The sequence below is a fragment of the Oculina patagonica genome, chromosome 5, assembly GCF_052425735.1.
Source record: "Oculina patagonica isolate OP01 chromosome 5, crgOcupat, whole genome shotgun sequence".
Taxonomy (NCBI): domain Eukaryota; kingdom Metazoa; phylum Cnidaria; class Anthozoa; order Scleractinia; family Oculinidae; genus Oculina; species Oculina patagonica.
In genome coordinates this window covers 23,179,080-23,203,413 of record NC_135762.1, presented here as the reverse complement: position 1 = coordinate 23,203,413, position 24,334 = coordinate 23,179,080, and the positions used below count along the sequence as shown (strand labels likewise).

The 24,334-nt window shown below is 38.9% G+C and overlaps 2 protein-coding genes across 4 annotated transcripts; both read left to right on the top strand.

Annotated features, from left to right (window-relative positions):
* The first annotated feature begins 1,151 nt into the window (after positions 1-1,151).
* LOC144653368 (major facilitator superfamily domain-containing protein 12-like) lies at positions 1,152-8,606 on the top strand. 3 transcript variants are annotated; one of them, XR_013570731.1, is made up of 11 exons: positions 1,152-1,800; positions 2,584-2,692; positions 3,538-3,649; positions 3,918-4,039; positions 4,139-4,231; positions 4,754-4,846; positions 5,077-5,250; positions 5,551-5,654; positions 5,890-6,023; positions 6,833-7,247; positions 7,291-8,606. XR_013570731.1 is itself a non-coding variant. In XM_078513342.1 (10 exons), exons 1-10 carry the CDS (start codon positions 1,274-1,276, stop codon positions 6,922-6,924), a joined length of 1,560 nt encoding a protein of 519 aa, XP_078369468.1. In that variant the 5' UTR covers positions 1,152-1,273; the 3' UTR covers positions 6,925-8,606. The 3 variants fall into 3 exon arrangements, 1 of the variants encoding a protein (XP_078369468.1); XR_013570730.1 differs by having other exon boundaries at positions 6,833-7,252; positions 7,297-8,605; XM_078513342.1 differs by having other exon boundaries at positions 6,833-8,606.
* A 3,854-nt stretch (positions 8,607-12,460) lies between these two features.
* LOC144653380 (major facilitator superfamily domain-containing protein 12-like) lies at positions 12,461-24,235 on the top strand. Its single transcript, XM_078513358.1, has 11 exons — positions 12,461-13,129; positions 17,551-17,659; positions 18,080-18,164; positions 19,660-19,832; positions 20,570-20,604; positions 21,169-21,220; positions 21,325-21,417; positions 21,804-21,977; positions 22,624-22,724; positions 23,075-23,214; positions 23,641-24,235. Exons 1-11 carry the CDS (start codon positions 12,600-12,602, stop codon positions 23,712-23,714), a joined length of 1,566 nt encoding a protein of 521 aa, XP_078369484.1. The 5' UTR covers positions 12,461-12,599; the 3' UTR covers positions 23,715-24,235.
* The last annotated feature ends 99 nt before the right edge of the window (positions 24,236-24,334 follow it).

The following is a 24,334-nucleotide window of genomic DNA, read 5'->3' as shown; positions in this document are numbered from 1 at the left end:
AATAAGATGACCCACCCCCTACGTGTAGATCAAAATTTCATAACCCACCCCTCTTCGAGGGCCCAAAAACTGATGACCCACCCCCTTTCTGCTCCGGCCCACCACCCCCCCCCCCCCCCCCCCTGACCTTTTTGACCAGTCCCTAAACAATTGAGGGAAAACTTATTTCCGACCCCAATGTAGTGACGGTCTTTAGCTTTGATGTTGACGGTCTTCGTTGAAGTTTTGGTGTCATGTTTACGTCATTCCATTCATTTCCTAACAAAGAATGCATCTCACATGCGAGTAGTTTCCCACGAAATTTTATCTCGCACTTGCTGACATACTGTCAGGAGGCGTGATATTATTGCGAAACGTAGATAAGCCAGAAACGCAGTCTCACGAGAACACACAAGGGTACCTCTTCTTTGTTGGAATCTGTGAGGTTTGAGAATTGGAAAAAAGGTTCTGTGAAACTCCTTAAGCTTGGCCAAATAAAAATGCGTGGGGGAATTTTTAAAATCTGTCTTCTTTATTTCACTGGTTATACCCTTTTCCGTAGCACGTCTCAGACAACTTGACACTTGGATGATGCTTTACGATTGACAAAGTTCTACCGAGGGGATTAAGAAAGGGCAAATAAAGGGCAAATTTACGTACAGTCAAAAATGTTTGTCGCTGAAAGACACCCACGGAGGTAAACCTTGATTCAGCATTTTACACCTGCTTTTACGTGTAGGGGAGGGGAAGGGAAGAAATGCACTAGCTATGTTGTGGCAGCTTTTGTACATAATTTCCAGCCTCTGCAGCCTCGCACCGTGCCAGTAAAGTGATCTGTTCGGCCAAAAATCGCAGAGTCATTGAGGGGGCTACCAGTTTGAAATCGATTTCTTTCCGCAACGCAGCATCCGCAGGAAATCTGTGGAATTTATTTAGGTCCAATTTGAGAAATGGACGAAACGCGCGGAGTTCTAACACGTTTAACGCCACTCACAATATATGTGTGACCACTGGTAATAAACCAGTAAGGATACTGGGACCCTGTTTTGAACTTGCTTATGACGTATTACACACATCAAACATTTAATTGCAAAACAAACAAATATTGCTCAATAACAAGACAATACATTCTGCTGCCACTCGGAAACGTGTTGACAGTTTTTGTGTACTGTATGTTCACGTGGTCGGTCAAGAAATATAAATACAGAGGTCATTCAACTGTCTGCCCAGGGTTGGAAAGGATCGTTAGAGTTTATCACAACTTCTGTTGCTGTAGAATACAAGAGAATCCAAGATGGGCGCTCCTAAATTTTTCATTTGCAACCAGAAAGGCAAGGGAACAAACTCAAAGGAGCGCACGCCTTTGCGCCAGCGGATTTCATACTGTACGGGCCACATTTTCAACGATTTGTGCTCCGCCGTTTGGTTCACCTACTTTATCGTTTACTTCAACAAAGTAGTCGGTATTTCCACCACAGAAACTGGGCTTCTCTTCCTTATTGCACAAGGAGCCGATGCGATTCTGACGCCCTTCATGGGAATCGGCTGCGATCGGCTAGTCATCAAACGCCTCGCGCGGTACGGCAAAAGAAAGACCTGGCATTTGTTTGGGACAATTTTTGTGGCGATCGCATGGCCCTTTATCTTCAGTCCTTGCTTAGCCTGCACCGATGAGAGCCCTGACTGGTTACCGCTCGTGTACTATTCAGCCACAGTTGTGATTTTCCACGTTGGTTGGGCCGCTGTTCAAATCGCGCATCTGTCACTGATACCCGAGATTGCTAAACGGCCCGGTGAAATTGTGGAATTGAACGCTGTAAGGTTAGTAAGAAGGTCTAATCAGGAATTATTTTGACCGTTTTTTCAATAATTACGTCACAAAAAGTTTATATTTCTTGATCTTGTAACTGTCGACGTCTGCTTCCGTCAAAGCAAATCATATAAAATATTTGTTTTTTGTTTTACGTATATTGACTTGCATGCAAGCTTTCTTACGCAATGTTTTCCTTTGAAGTAATTATTTCTTAATTTTTTAAATTAAATTACTTGACACCGATGTTTTTAATTACTAATGGTATAAAAAATTCTTCGATAAATTCTTTAAAAACTTTTTCAACTATTCTTCCCTGAAAGTGAAAATCAGAACAACGGTCAAACGATTGAGGTTAAAAAAGTCTTTGTTAAGTGGTAATCACTCATTAAACTACCTTTAAGCTTTGTTTAAAAACAAACAATAATTGAAAGGACTCAGCCTTTTTAAAAGTAAACAGTTGAGCAAAGAATAAGCGTTGAACACATATCAAAGGCAAACATTGCTTGTATGAATTTAATTTTCGAAATTTTTAAAAAGTAGTCAATTCAGTTCAGAAGCAAGTAGCTCACTCTACTGTGCTATGTGTAATCAGTTAGTTCTCTTCACAGATTTCGTTAACCTTTTGAGGTCCTTATGCTTCTTAGTTCATTTTGCATTTCCCCGAATTTGAAACGAAGTGTTTATTAAACGCATCATGCAGCATAGTCAAGTTTATTTTATAGTACTGTTTAGACATCAGCAATTTTGTAGTTTAGGCGTATTCTAACTTCGCCTTTTATCGCTTGTTTCAGGTCTGGCTCGACGTTTGTTTGCGGTATTTTCATTTACGTGGTCACATGGATTCTGCTCGGACAAGCAAGCGAGGAGGGAATCAGCCGGAACCTATGGAAAGAATTCACGGTACGAAGAAAATAATTTAAAATGTATAACTATTTATTTCTAGAAGAAGAGCTTACAAGTAAAGTAATAACTGTGTGGCGGAAGAGAAAAGGCGAAGAAAACATCCGGGTATCTCGAAGTCAGCCAGCAAGTACTTTTTGGAATTGGGCTTCAACACTTGACCGCTAGGCCAGCAACATTTTTAGACAATGAAAAGTCCAGCGAATACAGTCAACTCTCTCTTAACGGACACCTCTATAAGACGGACACCTCCATAACTGACGGACACCTGTTTATGGTCCCTGCCGTTTTTCAGTCATTTTACTAAAACAAAACTCTCTGTAAGACGGACACCTCTCTAAGACGGACAACGGACACTTTGAAACCGCTAACGGACACGCACAAGAAGTTATTTTTTAGTGAATAATACTTCAAAACTTGGTATCGAGTCAGCGTCTTTAGAATACCAAACTTACCAAAAACATTCCGCTATTACGTATTACTTCTCTGCGTATGGGCACCAAAGAGGTAGTTTTCTACTTACAGTATTACCGTTTGTAATGAGCAAATGAGACGAATTTCTGATATTATATTTTTGTTCCACTTTTTAGGTTTTGCTAAAGTTAGCGACTTAAAACAGACGTGAATTCGTTGTGTATAGTATTTTAGCTTTATCATCTCAAAATTTTTGGTGTCAGGTTAACTCGACTCTCTATAAGGCGGACACCTCTCTAAGACGGACAGTTGGGACCGGTCCCGACGGTGTCCGTCTTAGAGAGAGTTGACTGTAATCAGGAAATTGCTTTGAGTTTTAACTACTGATGTTCTTTTCCACCTTTTGAATATGTTTCTTCTTTCTTTTTCAGCAACTCAGTCTGATCGTGGTTGTAACTGGGTTTATATTTTCTTTCGTGTTTCACTGGGGCACTGTTGAACCTGTTTCTACAGCAGCGACTAACAGGAAGGAACTCCAACAAGGTTGGCGAAAAAAAAAATCATTTGTTTTACGTTTTTTTAGGGGAAGTTTTCCCGAAGAAAAACTGCAGTTAAAGTGTTAACATTTGGCCATATTCTATATAGCTTCTTGTGTTAGTAATGTTTGAAAGTTGTAAACTCGATTATTATTAATTATGTTTCACATAAATTAAATGCGAATGCGTTTCTTAAAGTTTCTTGTTCCATTTTAATACAGCCATATTTTGCCCCTCTTTTTAATCCGCCTATCCTCCGTTCTTTTCTTCTCTAGCCGAATCGTTAGACGAGCAATCTTCCGAACAAAGTCTCTGTGTTGAAATAGTGGAGAGAGAAGCCGCACCACACAAACCCAAAACATGGCGGCAATGGTTCAAAGATCCTCGCTTCTACGCGGTAAGATAAAGTTTCTACACTGTTCTTTCTGGCCTCAGTTGTGTCTTTGGTTTGTTTTCCGGCGTTTTATTTATTGCTTATCTTTTTTTTTTCTTTCAGATGGGTATTGTTTACACTTGTACCCGCATCACAGTAAATGTTTCCCAATCTTATTTTCCATTCTATTTGACGGAGACACTTCATTTTCAGAAGGTCAGTTGAACAGAACATTCCAGGTTATTTTAAAGGGACACTATCACGAGCTTCACTTCAAAAATTCAAGAGCCTGTAAGACATTATTTAAAGAAACCTATAAATAGTGGTCCAGTTTTGTTAAAAATTACTATTCCAGTGTGCTGAAGCGCCAGTATAAACAAGTATATTATTGTGATGCCATCAGGAACTTTTTTCAACTTGAAAAAGTTAGACTGACGTTTTCAAGTTCTGCCCTTGTGGCCTGGAAAAACAGCTTAAAACTAATAAACGCTCCCCACTTCCTTCAATGAAAATTTACTTTATTTCTTCATCTTGATGTTCTAGGCGCATTTCGTGCACCTACGAGAGTACTTCGCCAATTTCAGTATTTTTTACGAAAAGCAGAAAAATCCCCTTGACAGTGTCCTTTTAAAAGAAAATATCAACGTAAACATTTTTCCATTTCCATGTTCACGTTCGTTAATCAACTATTTCTTCACCTTATTACAATTCTCTGTTGTTGTTTTTTCCTCTTTACAGGAAGCCATTGCATACTTCCCCTTAGTCATTCTTATCAGCGGTGCCTTTGCAAGTATCATTGTCAAGAAAATCAGCAAGTGGCTGGGTACTAAGGTAAAGTTTACGTTCACTTGCATTTTAATGCGGACACTTTTTGTAGTCATAGACAATGCGTTTCAGAAGTGGCCAAACCATAAAAGCACGCATAATAAAGGGCAAGCATGATAAACCAGACAGCACTAGAAAAAAAAATATTGTATTTCTCAGGTAGTCTAAGTGCTGAGATACATTCAAGAGGTTATTTAACGAAGAACTTAACATGTCTCCTTGTTTTCTTGTTTCAGTGGACCTTTTGTATAGCCTGCGCAGTTGTCCTGGGTGCATGTGCTTGGTTCTATGTTCAGACTATCTCCGGTCGCGATGGCGTGTACGCGGCAGCATTCATTATGGGCATCGGCAATTCTGTCATGCTTGTGACTGTGTTGTCTATGACCGCTGACATGATTGGAATTGACAAGGTAAGACAAATAATATACTTTGTTCATTACAGTGGTCAACTGTGACTGACATATCGTTATGTCTTGTAAATGCCTGCTTTTCCCCCTTGGAATGTGGAGTAGCTCCTCTTTAATAAAACAAGTCGATTATGAATGAAATAGTAACCTTTCGTTGCATCAGTTTACTCCCGAATCTTTCAACCTTTCGACCTATTTAGTTGTTGTTTTTTTTTCAGTAACTTAACAGCCAGATGAACTATAGCCTATATATAGCAGCATGATCATGTCTAACATAAGTGTTATTTGACCTCCTTCTTTCAGGCCTCTGGAGGGTTTGTCTACTCTGTAATGGGCTTCTTGGACAAAGGATTCGTAGGAGTAGTTGTTCTCATCATACAAACGTTTTACCCTGATAGCGTTGACGGGTATGTATTATCCTAATTGTTGATTTAATTTTTTTAAGTTTGAATTGAACTCGAAACGCACAAAAAGCGAGTTAGCCATGAGTTCGGCCACTTTACAAACAAACAGTGACTATAGCTTTAATCTCCATTATAGGACACCTAGCTCTATCCAATATATGGCAAGTTGAACTATTTACTTAAAGCACAAAGACATTTCCCTTTAGATCTTAGATCATTTATTTTTGTTTCTTTTCAGAGTGATATGTGAAGAGTGTAGCAGTTATGTACGCCTCGTATTTACCTTGGCGCCGGGAATATCAGCAGTTATCGCACTGGTTATCGTGGGACTTTGTTTCAAGTCAAAGCTTGTATTATCTTGTCGGCCGAGAAGTAAGTGCGATAAATCTCGATATTAACCAGGTACTGTTGTACATAAGACCAAAGAACCTGGACAACTGAAGTCGAGAATGAAGACCCAGAAACAAATCAGAACTTGACACAAAAACACAATGTCTAATTAACAAAATCAACTAGGGTGTATTTGTATTTGTTCTTGTTAACTATCCCCTTCACAATTTAGAGCAGTTTTCAATTGAGTGCCCTAAAACCAAAGTAATTACTCAGGGCCAATCACAAACAACACAGACAATTCAGTGAACCAATCAAAACTCGAAGTAAAGACATGTATCCGGCACGAAGCGCGGGAAAACAAACGCGAGCAAGTCACAATAAGTTTTGATCTTACTTTTGATTGGCTGAAAAAGTGGCGCGAGTTTTTTAAACCAATCACAAAGCATAGTAATGCAAAACCAAAGCAAACGTGAATTACTTTCGACAGTCAAGTGAAAACCGCTCTGTTGATACAGTTTATTGGAATCCCTATTTCTCGAACCTCCTAGGAAAACGAAAATTGGTTCGAGAAATCGGATGTTCGAAAATTCGGGGGTAAAATGGCTGTGTTCTAATGAGAGGGGAGGGAAACGACATTTGGTTCGAGTTAGCGGGAAATTCGAAAAATCGAACGTTGAGAAATCTCTTTTGGTGTTTTGAGAACCCTACATTTTAGTTTGTAAACAGCATACGTAAAAATGATTTTATGTAATACTCAAACTCAGTTTTCTTCTTGGTACCAAAATTTTCTACTGATAACGAGAAGAGATCGATCAAACTTAATCTAAAATACATTATTTTCTTTTCAGTTGAGACAGCCAATCAGAGTACTCAAACGACGATGGACAGTACAGATGAACTATACGAGAAGATCGCTGATCTGCCCAGTTCATATGTATAACGAAGGGTAGCCATTAAAGTCAAGGCCCGCGAGTCATTAGTATGGTCAGCGGCCTCTAAATTGAGCGTGCTTCAGGCCCGGGGTCGATTGGGAGTTGAACTGGAGAACAAAATCTGGCTCCAGATCGAATCTTTTAACGTGCCCTTTCGACTGGTCGAAAAAGCTAGGATTGTTGAAATAATAACGCTCGCAATAAGAGCTTAAGTTATAATTTTCGTAGCAGAAGCTCAACAACACAAAAGAATACAAATTTTGTTTTATAGGATATGTATTTCAGTAATTTATTTATGCTTTACAGCTCGTGGTATAGTGACAATCCTTTTGTAATGTAATTAAATAATGTTTTTAAGTGGAAAAGGGGGGGAGGGAAAGAAAATGAAAAATAAATAAAGAAAACAGACTAGCCGGAACAATTGTTGCACACCTATTATGGCGCTCTCGTGCCAGGTGAGAGCATTCTACAACATGTTTGCAACTGTATCGAAATTAACACGTCTTTGTATACAGCTATTTCGAGAAAGGTTGTCGGAAAAAAAAAAAACATCAAAGTGCACGCTACAAGACCGAAAGGTGGTCTGGGTATTCACTGGAATTTTGCATATTGGCCTAGAGGAAATTTACAAGTTTGTATTTTTGCACGTGGAGAATTTGTTTTTCTTCTCAGGAGGCCTATATCTGTAGCTTTACTTTTACTGTCGCATGTCTTTGAGTGAGGAAAAATTCTTCTGAACTTCAGAGGGTCTAAACGTACCTTGTTTCTACATGTCTGAAAAGAAAGAAAACCTGAAAATTGCGCTTATTTTGTTGTTATATTTCATTAGTATTCAACACGTGCCGTAGCTCAATACGTCTACCCATACTACCTATAAGGGTTTGGCTTTGGTGCAGTTTTGTGCTTTTTTCCGACAACGTTTCTCGAAATAGCTGTATAAACTTGCTGTAGAAAGAGTTGGGAAAGACTTAGAGGAATCCATAACTGTGCATGGAGTATCTGTTGCGAGCTGCAATTTTAAAAAGGAATAATGTAAAAAGAGATGTGAAACTACCTTTCCCATCCTACCCCGAAGTCGATAATGAATGGGCACTAAAGGAAAACACCCCATTTCACCATCTTTGAAATGGCGGGGAATTCGCGCGACAAATAAAAATACCTCTCCTCTACGTGATTGCTTATAATAATTACCATTATTACCTTCCTGGCCACGTTGTAACGTTGCTGAAATCACCTCATGTTTAGTTATCTAAGACCGTGGTCCGTGGCACGCGTTGTTTCTGACACTTTCAGTATAAAATATAATCCCGTGGGTGAGGGTGGGCGGTGCGCTTCTGAAAACCCAAAATGTGATTTTCCCAGCCTTACAGCCCCCACCCCTGGTTTCTAGAACATTGAGAAGGGTTTTAAATTCCCGACTTCCAAATTAATTATACTATTTTCTAAAGAACAAAATGGTCAAACTTCATAACTGATAATAGCAGAAGCCGATTCAACGTAGATTTGTGCTTTTTGAAGGGTACTATACAATTATTTCGGCTGGCCAAAACAGCTTTCTCAAAAAATTACACGTTCACATGTTGAGTCACATTTTTTTGCGCAATTAGGGAAATACGCAAGGCTAACGTCATTCAGGCATCAGTTTTTAGTACGACCACTTGCAGGTTTTTTCCTTGTTGGTCGTCGAGTCAGTAGTTTCCTCGGTGGTTTATAGCCGATTAGATCACTTGTTTGATCGTCCTCGGTTCCCTGCTTGAATCATTTTGTCAAAATGTAAACCCTATTCCGGGGAGGGGGGGAGTGGGGGTATTATTTTTTTCATACGGGGAGGCTCCGCCCCGAGCCGCCCCGAGGTCCAAACCAGAACGGGTATTAAACCCTTTCGTATACCGTCGAAAGAAATTTAAACTACTACCCCTTTCACGTTCACATACCTACTGAAGGGGTACTGCATCTCTTTTTGATATTTTTTTCTTAATTTTTGCACTTGAATTGAAGTACCCCTAAAGTACTCAGATGAATCGATATTCCGTGGGTCAGTCAGTTCACTTACCTTTTTCTTTCACGGTCTCCAACTCGTGAAATCCCCTGCCTCCTCCACAGGCTTTTCCAAGGCCGATTGAGCACAGATTCTGATAGAGAGTCGCGAGTGAAAGGATTGGAAGCGAGCAGTATATACCTACAGCAGCCTGAAAAAGGTTAGCCGGCCTGTTCCAGGCGTTTAGTAAGCTTTGGAGCAGTGCGACTGAAAAAGGGGGCAGCGCGAAAAACGGTGAGTGCCGAAAACATGGCGAGAGATTTGGGGGCGTGGCCCCAGCCCTCCTCTTACTTTTCGTTCGCCGTTTCACCCGTTTTTGGTGCAGCTCGAACGCCTGCTGAACAGGCTGGCTAGAAAAAGGTACCCCTTTCGGACGGATCCGGAGGCTTTTCGTACAGGCCACTGTACCCCTGGATCCTTTTTCAGACCAACATATCGTTGGCTTATCCACTCGGACACATACTGCAACACGTGGATGTTGAGCGTAAATCCCAAAAAAACCAAGATAATGGTTTTTCAAAAACGTGCGAAAAAATGTACTGAACATGTATTTTACATAGGAAATCAAACAATTGATGTTGTACAAGATTACACTTATTTAGGAACCAAAATATCTTCTACAGGAAATTTTAAAATCTCACTTGATCACCTAAATTATAAAAGAGAAAGGACTTCATGCACTTTTTAGTTTGAGACGACACACAAATTTTAGTAGATTGAAACCTTCTCTTGCCTGTAAAATCTTTAATAATAATAATAATAATAATAATAATAATAATAATAATAATAATAATAATAAAAAAAAAAAAAAAAAAAAAAAAAACGGCCATGGGCGAGAAGGAGAGAGTAAGAGGAGCAAGGGCCGGTAGTCGGTCCGGGCGGCCGGGGAGATGATATCTCTGGCCATGAAACGAGCGGGCCTCGCTGCACCGTGCGGGAAACGGTAAACTGATGGTCTTGGCAGCCTTGTGGTACGGCTCACCCAAGGGTAGCAACCCATCGCCCAGATATCTCCAATTCTGCTCTATAATAGTGAAATTTGGGGTGGTTATGTAAAATCTGATTTTAAGGCCTGGGATGGTTCACAAATTGAAAGAACACATCTACAGTTTTGTAAACGCTATCTTGAAGTCAGTAATAAGGCTTCTAATGTTGCATGTAGAGCTGAGCTTGGTCGATTTCCTCTCCTTATCACCATTAATCAAAGAATCCTCAACTATTTGATATATCTCCAAGAAAAGCAACCGCGGGATTCTTTTGTTAGGTCTTTTTTAATTTCATTAGAACTTCACACCGCTGGTAAAAATAGTTTTTACTCTAATCTTATGAAGATATCCGAATATTTTAATTTTGGTAATTTTAATCCTGATTTTGTAGACACCGCAAAAGTGACAATGTTTCTGCACGAGTTAATGAAACAGAAATATATTTCGTATTGGCAGCATACTCTACAGCATTCTCAAAAACTAGAATTTTATAGATCTATTAAGAACGAATATGCTACCTCCAATTATCTAGAGTTAACTAGGAGAGTTTCTGGTAGGAGAACATTAGCTAAATTACGTATTAGCAATCATAAGTTAATGATCGAACTAGGCAGATATAACAATACGCCCAGACATAATAGGCTCTGCCCGGTCTGTGATTGTAATAAAACCGAAGATGAAATTCATTTTCTCTTTTATTGTCCCAAATATGCAACAATAAGAGATAACTTTTACAAGACAATACAGCCTATCATCTTAAATGTCAGCCAACTACCAGTGCCTGACTTGATTTTAGAATTAATGAATTCTCCCGATCATTTTGTGACCATGCAATTGATTAAATTTATATCATCTTGTTTTGATTTACGTAACAAAATACTATCAATGTAATTAATTTTATATGAATAATTTTTTTTTTACTATATATTATTATTTTATTATTTTTATTATTATTATTACTAAATAAGTTTACGCTTTTGCAATATTGTAACAAATTTACAGTCATGCAAATAAAGCTTGTTGTTGTACTCAGGGGAAGATATTCCCAAAGCATTGTTTACGTCACTCACTCGATCAACCTCCCACGGCCACTCCCCAAACGACAGGTCGCTCCAGGCTCCATACGGGCTCCATACTCTTGTATCCGGTTGAATAAAACGATTTCAACGAGATTCGGTAAGAGAATTCACAATCACGAAATAAACTTACTCAGTGCTTCGGCCTACATTGCAAGAACAGAGAAAGAAACTGAAGATAACAGCTTATTTTCTCCTTCTTTCATTCCTGTAGTTTGCGTTTCGCGTTTGCGATTGAAAGCGAAAGGCGTTCACAGCAGGCCAACCTAATGAAACTGTTCACGTGAATTCATCGTGCTAGGTAGCTGCAGGAAGCGCCAAGGTCATCAGGACGGATCTTTGACTGCCTATTTATAAATATTGCAAGATATGAATTCGTTGCATTTCCATATTGCGCGAGGGTCACAAAAGGATTTTATTGTCAAAATACAGCAGTGAATAATTTTGGCAAACAATTATTTACTTGTCTTGACATGCCTCCAATGCTTTCAGTCACCAGGCTGATCCGATCACACCACCCTTACAACTCCGTGTGATCCATTTGACGCTTATAAAATTTCCGTTCGCTCTCATCTTTCAAGTCATCCTAGCTCAGCCGGTTTGAAATAATATTTTTCCTAACAAAGACCGAATTATGCCAGCGAATCATCTTTGTGCCTGCATTTGACCTTAAGCGCGTGACTTTTTGTTTAAAATTCCGCTGAAGACATGTACATGCTGCGGTTTGGAAAAGATAGTTGCTTTTAAATGCAAAATTCATCACCGAAATTCGCTCAACAAATATTTTTGTTTTCTGAAACACGTCTTACCTCTGAAATTTCTTATGTACACCGCTTTTAGCCGATCTCAAAGATCGTATTTTGTTTAACCTGGTGGAATACCCTGGCAGAAGTCCTCGGTTTGCCGGGAACAATGGAAAATTGACTCGCTAGGAGCAAATATTCCATTTTCGATTCATGTTGCATGAAGATCACGAGAGCTATTTTGCCGTTGTAAACAAAATTAATGAACTGAAAAAAATTTACTCTCTCCCATTGTTTATGGATCGAACTTCAGCTAAAAGCAAATATAAAATTTTCTTTGTTCAATTCTGCTAAATGAACATAAACAACCGAGATCTAGGCAACTGAAATGAATACATGTTTTTCAGGTTTTTAGGAAAGGAATCCCTGCTCTCCATGGACGAGGGCGAGGAAAATTCGAAGTAAAAATCTCCTCCTTTCTTCCGTTGCGTTTCCTGACCGAATAAATTTTCTCATGGCAAAATTTTTCAGTGAAATTTACTTCGGATGTCGATTTCATCGCTTTCCCCGGGAGCCGTAATTTAAGAACGCCGCAAAGCACATCAGTGGCTAAGCCCTTGACATTTCCTTGACAGCTGTCAAACTTACGACAAGAAAACAAAAGATTATGACGATCGCTTCCAAATATAGCAAATACATTCAAAGGGCTTTCCTTACCCAAAGAGTATTATGTCACTTTGCTCAGGTCTTTTCCAACAGCATCCGAGCTAGAGACAAGCATAGCGCGCACCAGTTTCGCTTCAATCTTTGTCATCGAGAGTGAAGCAGGGAAAATCCAAAATGGTGTGGATATGCGGACGCGGTAAACCGAACGGCAAACAGCTTGTGCACAAAGAAGAAAGGACTTCACTGAAGCAAAAGATCTGCTACGGAGTTGGACATGTATTTAACGATCTTTGCATTCAAGCTTGGTTCACCTATCTGATTATCTTCTTCAACAAAATCATCAAAATTTCCGCCACGGGTACCGGTTACATTTTTCTCTCGTCGCAAATCGCGGATGCCATTTCCACCCCATTTATCGGTTACGGCTGCGACAAATCTCTCTCCAAAACGATCACAAAGAAATATGGCAATAGAAAGATATGGCATTTGATTGGCAGTGTTGGGATCGCGTTAGTTTGGCCCTTCGTTTTTAGCCCGTGTTTGCTGTGCAAAGAGGACAGTGCCGCTTGGGTTCCGGTAGCTTATTACGGAGTTTTGGCCGCCCTGTTCAGCGTCTTCTGGCCTATGGTGGAAATCAGCCATTTGTCTCTGATGCCTCATGTTGCTAAACGATCTAAAGATATCGTAGAGTTGAGCGCAATAAGGTGAGTGTAAATTTTTTAAAACAACCTGATCGCAAAGCGGCAGGAAATGGATTTTCCAAAATTCCCTTCGGTGGTGGTGTTATGTAATGCGGTAAAGCGCTTGGTTGGCCTTCTTCCAAGCGTGCTTGCAAATGTTGTTTTGTTACAAGCAAAATATTTTTATTATTCATTTAAGATCGGTTCTTTGGAGTCAAAACAATAAGGTTCACCCTGTCAATTTTACACCTTTTCGGCGAAATCTCTTCGCATAAGCTTTAAATAATAGCGTGTGGTATAGTCTTGTTTTGAATTTTCCCCCGGTTCAAAAAAAAATTCTTTGTATTGCATCATTAATTGATGCGCTGGGTTTTCCTTTAGGCCGGGTGCGGAAGGCGAGCAGAAAATGAAACTAGTCAATCAGGTGATAAAAAACAGATGTCTTGTGACTTCAGAATAATTTAGAATTTGAATAACAAGGGTTAATCTTTTGTTCAAAGAGAAAAATAAACGAGATACGCTTCGTTGAACTCCTTTAGCAAAATCGTGCCGAACACATGATCTATTGTTTATTAAATACACCCAATTCTCTGCGGACCTATAAATATAAAGTTGTTTTTCTAGAAATGTACATTACGGACCTTGAACTTGCAGCCAATATTTGTGATCTTCAAAATTGATAAACAAAGCCTGCTTCAAATTCAATGCACAGCTAATTGCAACCCAATTTCGGTTTTAAATGACCAGGGGACACTTGAAAGAATATATATATCGAAAAGGACGAAATGCGTTTAAAAATCTTTGTCCCTATGAAGTAATTTGTTATGATCTGGATATGAATGTAATTGCTTGTAATTGTAGCTTTATTTCAGCCATATAAAATGCATTTAAACAAATAAGCTGCTTACTACGCAAGTTGTGCTGTATGAAGAGTTATTTAATAGCATTCAAAATTATGCCGTGTAAAAGAACATTATCTCGTTAAAATGCAAATCCTTGAAAATAAATTGTTTATGATTTTGCGCCCTCGATTAAGCCGCCTTCATTTCGATTTAGCCGCCTTCAATTCTAAGGCCATTTTTTGATTTCCATTTGATAGACTGAAAACCCATTTTGACGGATTCAGTTTCGAGGTTTTTTAAATCGGAAATGCGTGCGAGAGCATAGCATTTCACTGGGTTCTCTGGAGCATTTGATTGGCTTCTCAATGTGCTGTAGGGATTTTATCGTGTTTGCTTGGTATAACAGTAGTTTTTAATTAGCAGCAAAAAATAATTAAATCTTTTTGCTATGAAAAGCCAAGTTCACGAATTCAAACAATTTCTGTGTTCAGCTTTTGAGCAGTCCCGGATCATTTAGGAAAAAGAAGTCACGGGCTTCAACAACACGTAGTTTTACAGAGCGTATTGAAAAGGGGTTTAGAGTACAAAATGGCGGCTCAACAACTGGCAGAAGACTTGACCCTGATTGACCCAATCCAAGACTATTTTACCAGCTGTTGATCAATAGATATCGAAAGAGCCAACAGAGCCCGTGGTATACAGAAAGTACCCGGCTCAACTGTTGTTGATATTTGCTTTTCATAATAAAAAGCATCCGTATAGGCCATCGACAAAAAAATCTCGAAATGACTGAGCTTTTTTGCATAGAACCCAAAATGCACGTAGTTTGTTCACTGTAAGTGATATCCACTCTTGACGCAGTTGAATTTTTGCTAGTTTTCACTAGCCCTTAGAAACTGGTACATAAACATAATCACACCAATTTTTCGGTAAAATGCTCTTTTTCAAAGCATCTTTTTACATAGACCAGTTTCTAAAACATGGTTATTATGGGCGTGTAATAGCTATATATTATGTAAGAAACTGTATTCGAAGGTGAGATCATTTCTTCTGTTCTTGATATACTTAGCAATTTTTTAACCTTGAAACAGATCATCCTGTCCTTGTAAAACACTTTAAGTCTCTTCAGACTGTAACGAGTTCACAATTATTTAACCTTAGTGCTGGAACAGTGCTCGGCAGTATATATAATTTAAGGAAGAAGAGCTTTTCTTTATTCCATTCTCGTCTTTTGGGTATTTTTTTACAATTTACCTCAGAATCTTGAATTGAAACCTCTCTTCATGGGGTTCCCTAGATTTTGAAATACTTATGACGTCATATCCTGTGTGAATGGAAGCTTTTCCTGAAACTGGGTGGCTGATCAAAAAATTCTCAATTTCCCCTGCGTTTTTATGCGCTACGGTTTGTTATCTATCTCGATGGGATCAGCTGTAAAAAGGCGAATTAAAGAGATCTTGGTTTCTCTTACTTAGTTTATACAAAAATTAAGCTCATTTTCTTAAAAAAATAAATCTTCAATGTAAGGGCTAGGACTGGTCAAATATTTCGGGTATTTTTCTTGGAGGAGAAAGTATGTGGGACTGGTCAAATTTCGGTTTTCTTCTTGGAGGAGAAAGCGAATCTACGGAAATAGTTAACCCTGACCTCGTAAACTCACCTTCGAAACCTTTTTATTTTAGTTTATTAAAGTTTCCGTAATTTAGTACGAAGAAATAGGATTCGTGACTTCTGCCGAAAGGTATTCTATGGCTCGACTTTACCGTATCCAGCAAAAATATCAAGAAATGTATAATTGGATGTAGTTTTAAAAATAAAGAAAATGGCCTACTCAATCTCGTTCGAATCGGTGTTTTTTTCTTCAGTTTTTGGCATGGGGGAAAGTAAACGCAATGTTGTATCTGCGTGGGCTGAGACCTGCGTGTTCGGGAATTTTCCGAGGAAATCCGTAGTTGAAAGAAAAACAAAACCTATATGAACACACAGGGAGACATAGACGTCGTTTGTGAAAATGGCCAACGTTTTCTTGATAATTAACATTTTTACCAGATGAAATATTTTTGTCAGGTGTTGAACATACTGGGAAAGTCACAAGTGAAAGTTTCAAAAATGCGACGAATTTTTTAACAATAGGATAAAGTTGATATTTTTGGCCGTTAAATGATATCTTTGAAGGGTGTCGGTTAGTTCTTTGGGGAATGTGAATTTTTAAAACATCTGTATCTACGATCGAAGAAAACAATCTTAATCAAAATACGTTTCTTTAAAGCGTTAGATACAGTTTAAACACAGATTATTTTGTTTGTTTGTAAAATAGCCTGAGAGCAGTCTATTTCTCTTAAAGTAAAAGCGAACACTAATTTCCGAGTGATTTTCCGCGCCCAAGCCTGGGCAACTCGATTTTTTAATCACGTTCTTGGGCCTGGAACCGGAACCTGGGACCGAAATTCGAGTGCGCGGCGAGATAGTCAAAGAAAAAAATATTTCCTTTTCCTTCCTTTACTTCGTTATACAAGGCGTAATGCGCCTTTAGTTTTTTTAACAGACTAGCAGTGAATCATTTTTTTTTTCACAAGTAACTGTCTACTTCTATTGCGAACCAAAAGCTTAACTTTGTGAAAGTACGTTAATTTTTACCTCTTTGAAGTGAAAATACCACTTTTGTACCATGTGAAACACAAGAATCGATCTCTGTTAAAACGTAGATTTGTATAATAAGAATTGTATATATGCGTTTCGCCGGAGCACCTTGTTTCCAAACATTGTAAGGCTGAAATCGTCTTAAAATTTAGTCTGTTTAGGTTCCACCCAAAAAAATAGACATTCTAAATAAATATAAACAAAGAGTGGCTGTAGGGAAGGGAAGTTCCGAAGACCAGGCAGAAACAAAAATACTCTGCAAGCTACTTTGTAGTCTGCATGATTTGTCTGAGTCGAGTGTCGTCAGTTTTCGAGCAGTTTTCGCTCCACGTATCTACGTAACGTAAATTCTTCCTGCATACTGAGTTCACACTGAGTGAAATTCAATACTTAACCAAATATGTTGATTCTTTTTATTATTGGAAGAGTATTTGGACTTGAGCGGGTTTGCGATGGAGAAAACAAATTCAGTTCATTTCCGGCTTTAAGTAAGCTTATATAAAAACGAAAGTCCTTTAAAAATATCAAAGACCCTTAAGATTCTGGCCACCCCTAGGCCTAAAGTTACAAAAACAACCTTACATGAAACGAGACTTACGGCCTATTTATTTTCACCTTTCAAGAGCAGAGTTACAGACAACTTTTTAAATAGAGTGTGTTCACGGCGGCTATATTGGAGGAGTGAGACAATAAAATGATTTTCCTTTGGGAAAAAAATCATTTTTTATGCAAATATCTTTTAGTTTATTGTTTGACTCCTCTAACATGGCTGCCATGAAAACACTCTATAAGCTTGATTTCTAGCAAACATCAGTTTCAATTTGAGCCTCAACTTGAACAGTAAATATCAAGCAACCTCGTTCTCATGTTATGAAGAAAGAGCCTAGGAACGACTTTTATTATAACCGACCAAGCCCACGAATCTATACTTAACATGTCTTTTTTCTTTTTGTTGTTTTTCAGATCTGCACTTAAGCTAGGCTGTGGTGTCTTTGTGTTTGTTGTAACATGGATTCTTTTAGGACAAAACAGTGAAGAGACTGTTAACGAATCAGCAAAGAAACAATTCACGGTGAGGGTCCATAGTTTCCATGGAGGATAATTTTAGATTTATCTAGTTTTCTTTCTTTTTTCTGTCTATTTCTTGAGCTCTTTGTTGTATTCATTTTTTCTTTGCTTCCTCGACGTTGTTGCTCAATAGGCAGGCATGAATCCAACTCAAATCCAGTTATATCAACTGAAAAGGCCAAAACATTTCTTGTTCACAGGGCCCCCAACAATAATGGTTTGCTTTTAGAGAATATATAGTACTCCACAACTACGTATAACAGAAGTGCCAGCTTACTTTAGTATTCAAGGTTGAAGTAATGTTAACAGACCTGGACTGAAAAAAAAGTTATGAGCTCAAACAAACCTGAGCGAATTCCATGTCACATACCATAATTGTGTTTTATTGTTCTTCTAACTCTTTATTTTACTTTAACTTTTTCAGTATCAATCCATAATCGTTATGATCACAGGCAGTTTCTTCGCTCTTATTTTTCACTGGGGAGTTAAAGAGGTGGATCATTCTCCAGGTATTTACACAGCTGATGCTGTTAGGACAAACGATTAAAACTTAAGTGGCTTGTAATAGTTTAGTTAGAATTAGTCAAGCCCGTCTTTGGTATACTATCACTGCTATACCAATAACGTTAAGGAAAGTCTTTAAGCACAAACGTGAACAAGATTAACCAGTGAACAATTTTAGGTCACAGCGACGTCAAAAGCCGTTTCCATGGCAACGTCAAATGAGGTTAAAGATGCACTATTTTGGACCTTCCGAGGCTAATAACTCAAAAACTACTTGGTAAAAGTTCTTCTTTTTCACATATTTTAATCCAACTGACAAGATAAACATTTTTAAAGAAATCTGTCAAAAGGATTCGGAGCTACGCCATTTTTGCATAAATTTAAGGTGGCTCTAAACATTTCTGACAGAATTTTTGAAAAAAAATTGTCAAATTGTTTCTTTTGTCCTAAGACAACAATATATGAAAAACAAAAACTTTTACCGTCTAGTTTTAGAGTAATTAGCCTCAAACGGTCAAAAATAAGATACCGTAAAATTCCGGTTATAAGCCCTGGGCTTATACAACTTCGTAAGGGGTTTTGTGTGGGCTTATAAGTGGAGGGGCTTATATCCGGGAGGGCTTATAAGCGGAATAAAAAAAACGTTTCGAAACGAGCCACGGGAGTGTTGATCGAAATACGTTTTTTAGTTAAAAACGCACAATGAGGCAACATTTAGCCCTGTTTAGTACTGTCGTCCGGCACAGGGGGGCTTATATCCGGGGGGGCTTATAACCGGATGTATTTTTTTGTTTCCAGGTAGATGGGCCTATAACCGGGGGGGGGGCTTATAACCGCAATTTTACGGTATCTTTGACCACTTTTGTAGTTGCCATGCCAGCAAATTTTGACATCGCAGTGACTCCAATTTGTTTATTAGTAAAACCGTTACAAGGATGTTGTGAAAGTTTAACCTCAACGTTACAGGTGTAGTAGCAATATAATGCCAAAGACGGGGACATCTAAACTATTACGTGCCTGATTCCCAGAAGGTCCGCGGTCGCTCTCACTCCCTCCTCTAAAAGCGATTGATCTCGGGCTGTCTGAGAATAAGGGTGCTGTAACCTATGTAAGGCTGACGTACTTTAGTCTTCTGGCCTGCTGAAACGTTTCCATCTCTTATCTCGAGCCGCTGCGAAATATTACAAATGCGTCTTGAAAATATTTTCAAGTTTATCATTCGTAATCCGTCTTAATCTTCGTCAGTCGAAACCATCCTTGTGTATGTTTCGGTTTTTATTTCTTCATTAAAGTTTTTCTATATTAGAAAACTATTATTTTGGGGTTCCTTCAATTTGAGAAAAATTTTAGAAAAAATTACTTAACATGTCGTGACATTCTTCCTTTAACATAAGTTACTCCACTGTAGTCTTAAGTTCATAATCCGCGCCAGTGTTAGCCAATTTAAACCATCCTTGCTTTTTCTTTTTTCTAAATCGTAACTGTTTTTTCTCGTTTCAGAACAAGCTAATGAAAAAACCTCCAAGCCGCTGCCCCCAGGCAATGCACCACAATGTAAAGACCTAGAAAAACAAGCTCTTGAAATTGAACTTCAAAGACAAGAAACAAAGGAACAACAGGACGCGAATAAAAAGACATGGAAACAATGGCTTAAAAACCCTGACTTTTATAAGGTAAACATTTACCATTCTTTTGCAGTACAAAGTTAAAAAAAAAACAACAACATTGACTTCCATAGCTCTACTTGGTAAAGTTGTTAAGTTTGAAGGGGTCTTTTTAAGAGAGGTGCCCCCCTACTATAGGTTTCTAATTTCTGTGTGGCCGCTTCTGCCTTGTTCTCCTTTATGGGAGATACCCCACCTACTCCTCTTTTACGACTCCGCTAAAGCCTAGTTTACACGAGCAATTTTTATGTGATAATTTTTAGTTGCTCGTTCTATGTGACACATATATTTGTTGTTAAGCTTGCGTGTTAGTTTTTATAGTGACGAATAAAAGTTGTCACATACGACAACATGCTCATGTAGACGACTCGTCACTTAAAATGTGGCGTCAGGGTATGTGTTTCCCAATCTCCCAAACTCCTACTTGCCAATGTGCGCGCGTATCTATTTGCGTTTCTCTGCTGTCCAAGGTCATTACTGGCGCACTAAACTTTGGACTGCTGACAAATAATTGTTGTGTCATTTACGCAATCAAATATATTTGTCACATGAAAATTGCCCCTTTAAACCTGGATTGACACTTTGGGAAGGAAGTGCCTTTACTGAAGGTTACAAATGTTGTTTTGTTGTGTGGCCGGGACCGTGACTCGCTGTCCCCTTATGGGAGAGGTCTCGGTTTATGTCGAGGCGTCGAAAGGTTTGACAACGTAACCGAGGGTAAATGAATATTGTACTCTTGATTCCAGATTGTCATAATATCCATGACCACGCAAAACTCGTAGTAAATCCAAATCATCGTATTTCGAACAGTATTACATCACACTTCACTTCCATAAGACGCATATTGTGCCATTTTTTGTTTGACGTAAAATGCTTGACGACCTCTGGTAAAAATTTACAGATCTGAGCCTTACACAAAATCAGCCTTTACGAATGAAAAAAATTGCGCGAATGAATAAATATACTATTCGCAGATCAGCTCGTTCAAAAAGTTTGAGTAGTTCTAGCACATGGTTTTGATGAGTACAAAAGTGTGGGATAATTTGAAGGCGCTAATCACGCTTATCTATGGCATCGCCGACATTCTCGACGACGTTGACAGATATTTTAGTTAGGGGGCGAAGCAGTACTGACTTGACAAGTAATTGTATCAGGCTTTCCTTTTTATATATATCCTTCTTCCTCCGCCGCCAAAAATAGAAAGCCTGATCACAGGTTACCTTAATATAGCCGGGAGAGGTTTGACAATTAACCGATTAAATTTGAATCTTTTTGCCATTTTTATTCCAGATTGTCATAATATGCAGTTTGACGACCCAAAATGTATTTGTAAATTCTAAATCAGTCATATTTCCAAACCATTGTACTTAATTACGGATCCACTTCACTTCCATAAGGTGAATATTTTTTCTGCTTTTGTTTTGCTTTTGTTTTTGTTTTCGTTTCTTCGTTGCTTTAGTTGGACTTTTAACCTCTTTCTCTGTATGTTTTTCTTCTACAGGAAGCCATTGCTTACTTCCCCTTGATGATCTTGATCAGCGGAATTCTTATGACCGGAGTGGTAAAACGACTCAACAGATACTTCTCAAACAGGGTAGGTTGTCTAGCTTACTTACATGTGTCATAGCTCAAGTTGGGAGAATTTACATATATAGCAGGAAATTGCTTCTAAAATACGAGAAACTTTCGCGCGCACAGCTAATATGCGCTTTCATTTTACAGGTAGATGATGTGAAAAAAAAGGTTTAAGGGACTTTTGAGAAACGCACGCCTGGTTTCATATGGCGAGCGCAATCTAGGGAAAGCACCAAATCTACCGAGGGGGGGGGTGTCGCGCCGTGGGGGTGTTTCGTCGTGAACTAAAGTCGAATGTACGCCTAGTTTGTTGCATTAGCCAGAGTGATGCTCTTAAATCTAGTCAACCCAAGCAAATCGATGTAATTGAGCTTGTGTTTACCTCTGCACTTTTTCTTGTTGCAGGTATTGTTTTGCGCCGGCGCAGTGATCGTAATTGGTTGTGCCACGTGGTTTTACTTTACGCCCCAGTCTCACAGAGACATGATCTACGCGCCAACAATCATCATGGGCGCGGGAAACTCCATGTTGTTAGTGACGTCATTGGCCATGGTCGCGGACCTCATTGGTGATGATAAAGTAGGTTTTGCTCTCCTTAAATATGCTACAGTTGCAAAAGAACTAAAAAAAACACATGTTCAATAGTTCATATGTTCTAAGCGTTTGTTGGCACATCAAAAATTTGTTTCCTAGTTAATGCCATTATCACTTGAACAGTAGGTTTGCCAATGTATAATTTACTGTGATGCAGCATCCATTTCCTAAACTAGAGAGGCGCGGTCGAACAGCCCGGGTTCGAGGCCTGGCCGGGGCGCTGCGTTGTGTTCTTGGGCAAGACACTTTACTCTCACAGTGCCTCTCTCCACCCAGGTGTATAAATGGGTACCGGCGAATTTACTGCTGGGGGGTAACCCTGCGATGGACTAGCATCCCATCCAGGGGGGGAGTAGCAATACTCCTAGTCGCTTAATGCTACTAAAACCGGGATAAGCTCCGGCTGTATGGGCCTCATGGCTCGGAGACAGACTTAACTTTACTTTTTACTTTGTAGAAACCATCTCTTTTTGGCCAAGAACGAAAACTTTAAAACCAAACAAAGCTCTTCTCTTTTCAGAGTGTGTTTTAAAAATGTTTAAACTTTTTCAGAGCTGTTAACATGTGACACACTTGTCGTTTTTGTTGTTATTGTGGAAAATTGCTAACGCATATTTCTTCTCCACTTCAGAAATCAAGTGGTTTTGTGTACGGTGTTTGTGCTTTGATGGACAAAACGTCGCTTGGTTTTATAGTTTTAGCCTTGCAAGAAAATTATCCTGAAACACAGGGGTAAGTTGATTCTATTGCCGGCGCAATGTTTTACGGATCTACCTAGCAGCACGAAGAAATTTTGTTATATGGCTCAGCTCTCACGAGTCGCTTGCAACTCGGTAGTCGAGCGTTCCATGGCTGTACTAAAAAAAATAGGTTCGACTTTGGTTGGGAAAACTCGGCAAATTTGCATTCGAGTTGCTTGCGTCAATGACAAACATCTTTTTCAAATTTCTGCCAAGCCTAACAAACTCCCTCTCTTTTGTCAAACATTGTAAATTTATACTCCATTGATTTAGTTGCTGACTTAGATTTTATGGCGCGTAGAGATGTAGCTAATAACTTACATTACATTTTCATTATTTCAGACCTTGTGGTGATCCTTGTGCCCAGTACCTCAGAGGCGCATTCTCGGTATTTCCCGGAATCGAGGCTCTGCTCGCTTTCTTAATTGTAGCCTTATTGTATCGTCCATCGCCCAACAAAAACGCGAAACGAAGAATGACAAGTAAGTGTTAACAAATAGTGTTAATCAAGTTTAAAGTAATATAGATTTAAGGAGTTAGTGTGACAGTACCAGGCTTGAAGAGAAGCTTTCTTCGCAGAGGAAGATTGTCACGCAACGCTTGGGGACGAGGAGCATTGCGTGACGATGCAAAACGCATGGGAGGGTGGCTTGATCACTCTCCTGGTTGCCAATCCGTGACAAAGCTCCTTTAATGGAGATAGAATTGGTTGACAGTATCTTTCGGCGTACAGTAACGGGTCTTTGGCAAGTGTGGAAGAGGGAGCGTGCTTAAACAGGACAGTTAACGAGAGGCTGTAACCCCAGTTATCACAATCTCGCTTTTTCAGCTGCTTGCAAGGTAGAGTTGTAGGTACAGAGAGAGACGATTCAAAATAGCGTCTTGTCTAACCACTCAATTATTTTCAGTTTCAGGAAAAGAAGTCTATACAGATGACATCGACTTTGACGTATTGCCTTATCTGAAATCGACAGAAGTATAACACGGCAGTTATCACCACTCTAGACATCTACTACTCTTCCGGTTCACGTAATTAGTGCGTGTTGTGAACGTGATAATTGCAAAGAACAGAGCAGAGAAGTCATGTGATTGCTGTTGATGTGCAAGTGGACCAAGAGATGTGCTTACGGGATAGACCCGAAGCCAAGTTGCAGAAAAAAAAACTTAAAAATCGAGACATAACTGTTGTTTTATTGAAAAATATAGTTATCTTTCAAATTACGGTAAAGATCATTTTTAAAATTTTAAAGAAAATTATTTATATCACACTGAAAAACATAAACGGCTCGAATAATTTTAGGAAAGTGGATTTTTAAATCATCGATAATTTATATTATGGGGAACTAATTTTATGGAAGGGTAATTTTTAAGCTCTTATTATCTTGTTTACGTTTGGTTATGGTCGATATAAGTTAAGGTTTAAAGGTAGAATTCTGAACGAATTTTCATTGTAAGGTGTCGAGAGCAACCATAGTTTTGCAGGGAGGTGCAAATATGAATGAATCATTTTAGGCACTCAGGAAAAACACGGATTAACTCGGATGACACAATCTTTAAAACCATGAGCAGATGAACCAATCAGCATCCCGAGTGTCTCAGCCA

Excerpts from the sequence above, each read along its gene's own strand:
- LOC144653380 (XM_078513358.1), top strand. The coding sequence starts at position 12,600 with ATGGTGTGGATATGCGGACGCGGTAAACCGAACGGCAAACAGCTTGTG. Across the intron at positions 13,130-17,550 it reads GTAGAGTTGAGCGCAATAAG|ATCTGCACTTAAGCTAGGCT; the intron begins GTGAGTGTAAAT and ends GTTGTTTTTCAG. Across the intron at positions 21,418-21,803 it reads ACAGATACTTCTCAAACAGG|GTATTGTTTTGCGCCGGCGC; the intron begins GTAGGTTGTCTA and ends TTCTTGTTGCAG.
- LOC144653368 (XM_078513342.1), top strand. The coding sequence starts at position 1,274 with ATGGGCGCTCCTAAATTTTTCATTTGCAACCAGAAAGGCAAGGGAACA. Across the intron at positions 1,801-2,583 it reads GTGGAATTGAACGCTGTAAG|GTCTGGCTCGACGTTTGTTT; the intron begins GTTAGTAAGAAG and ends CGCTTGTTTCAG. Across the intron at positions 5,251-5,550 it reads ACATGATTGGAATTGACAAG|GCCTCTGGAGGGTTTGTCTA; the intron begins GTAAGACAAATA and ends TCCTTCTTTCAG.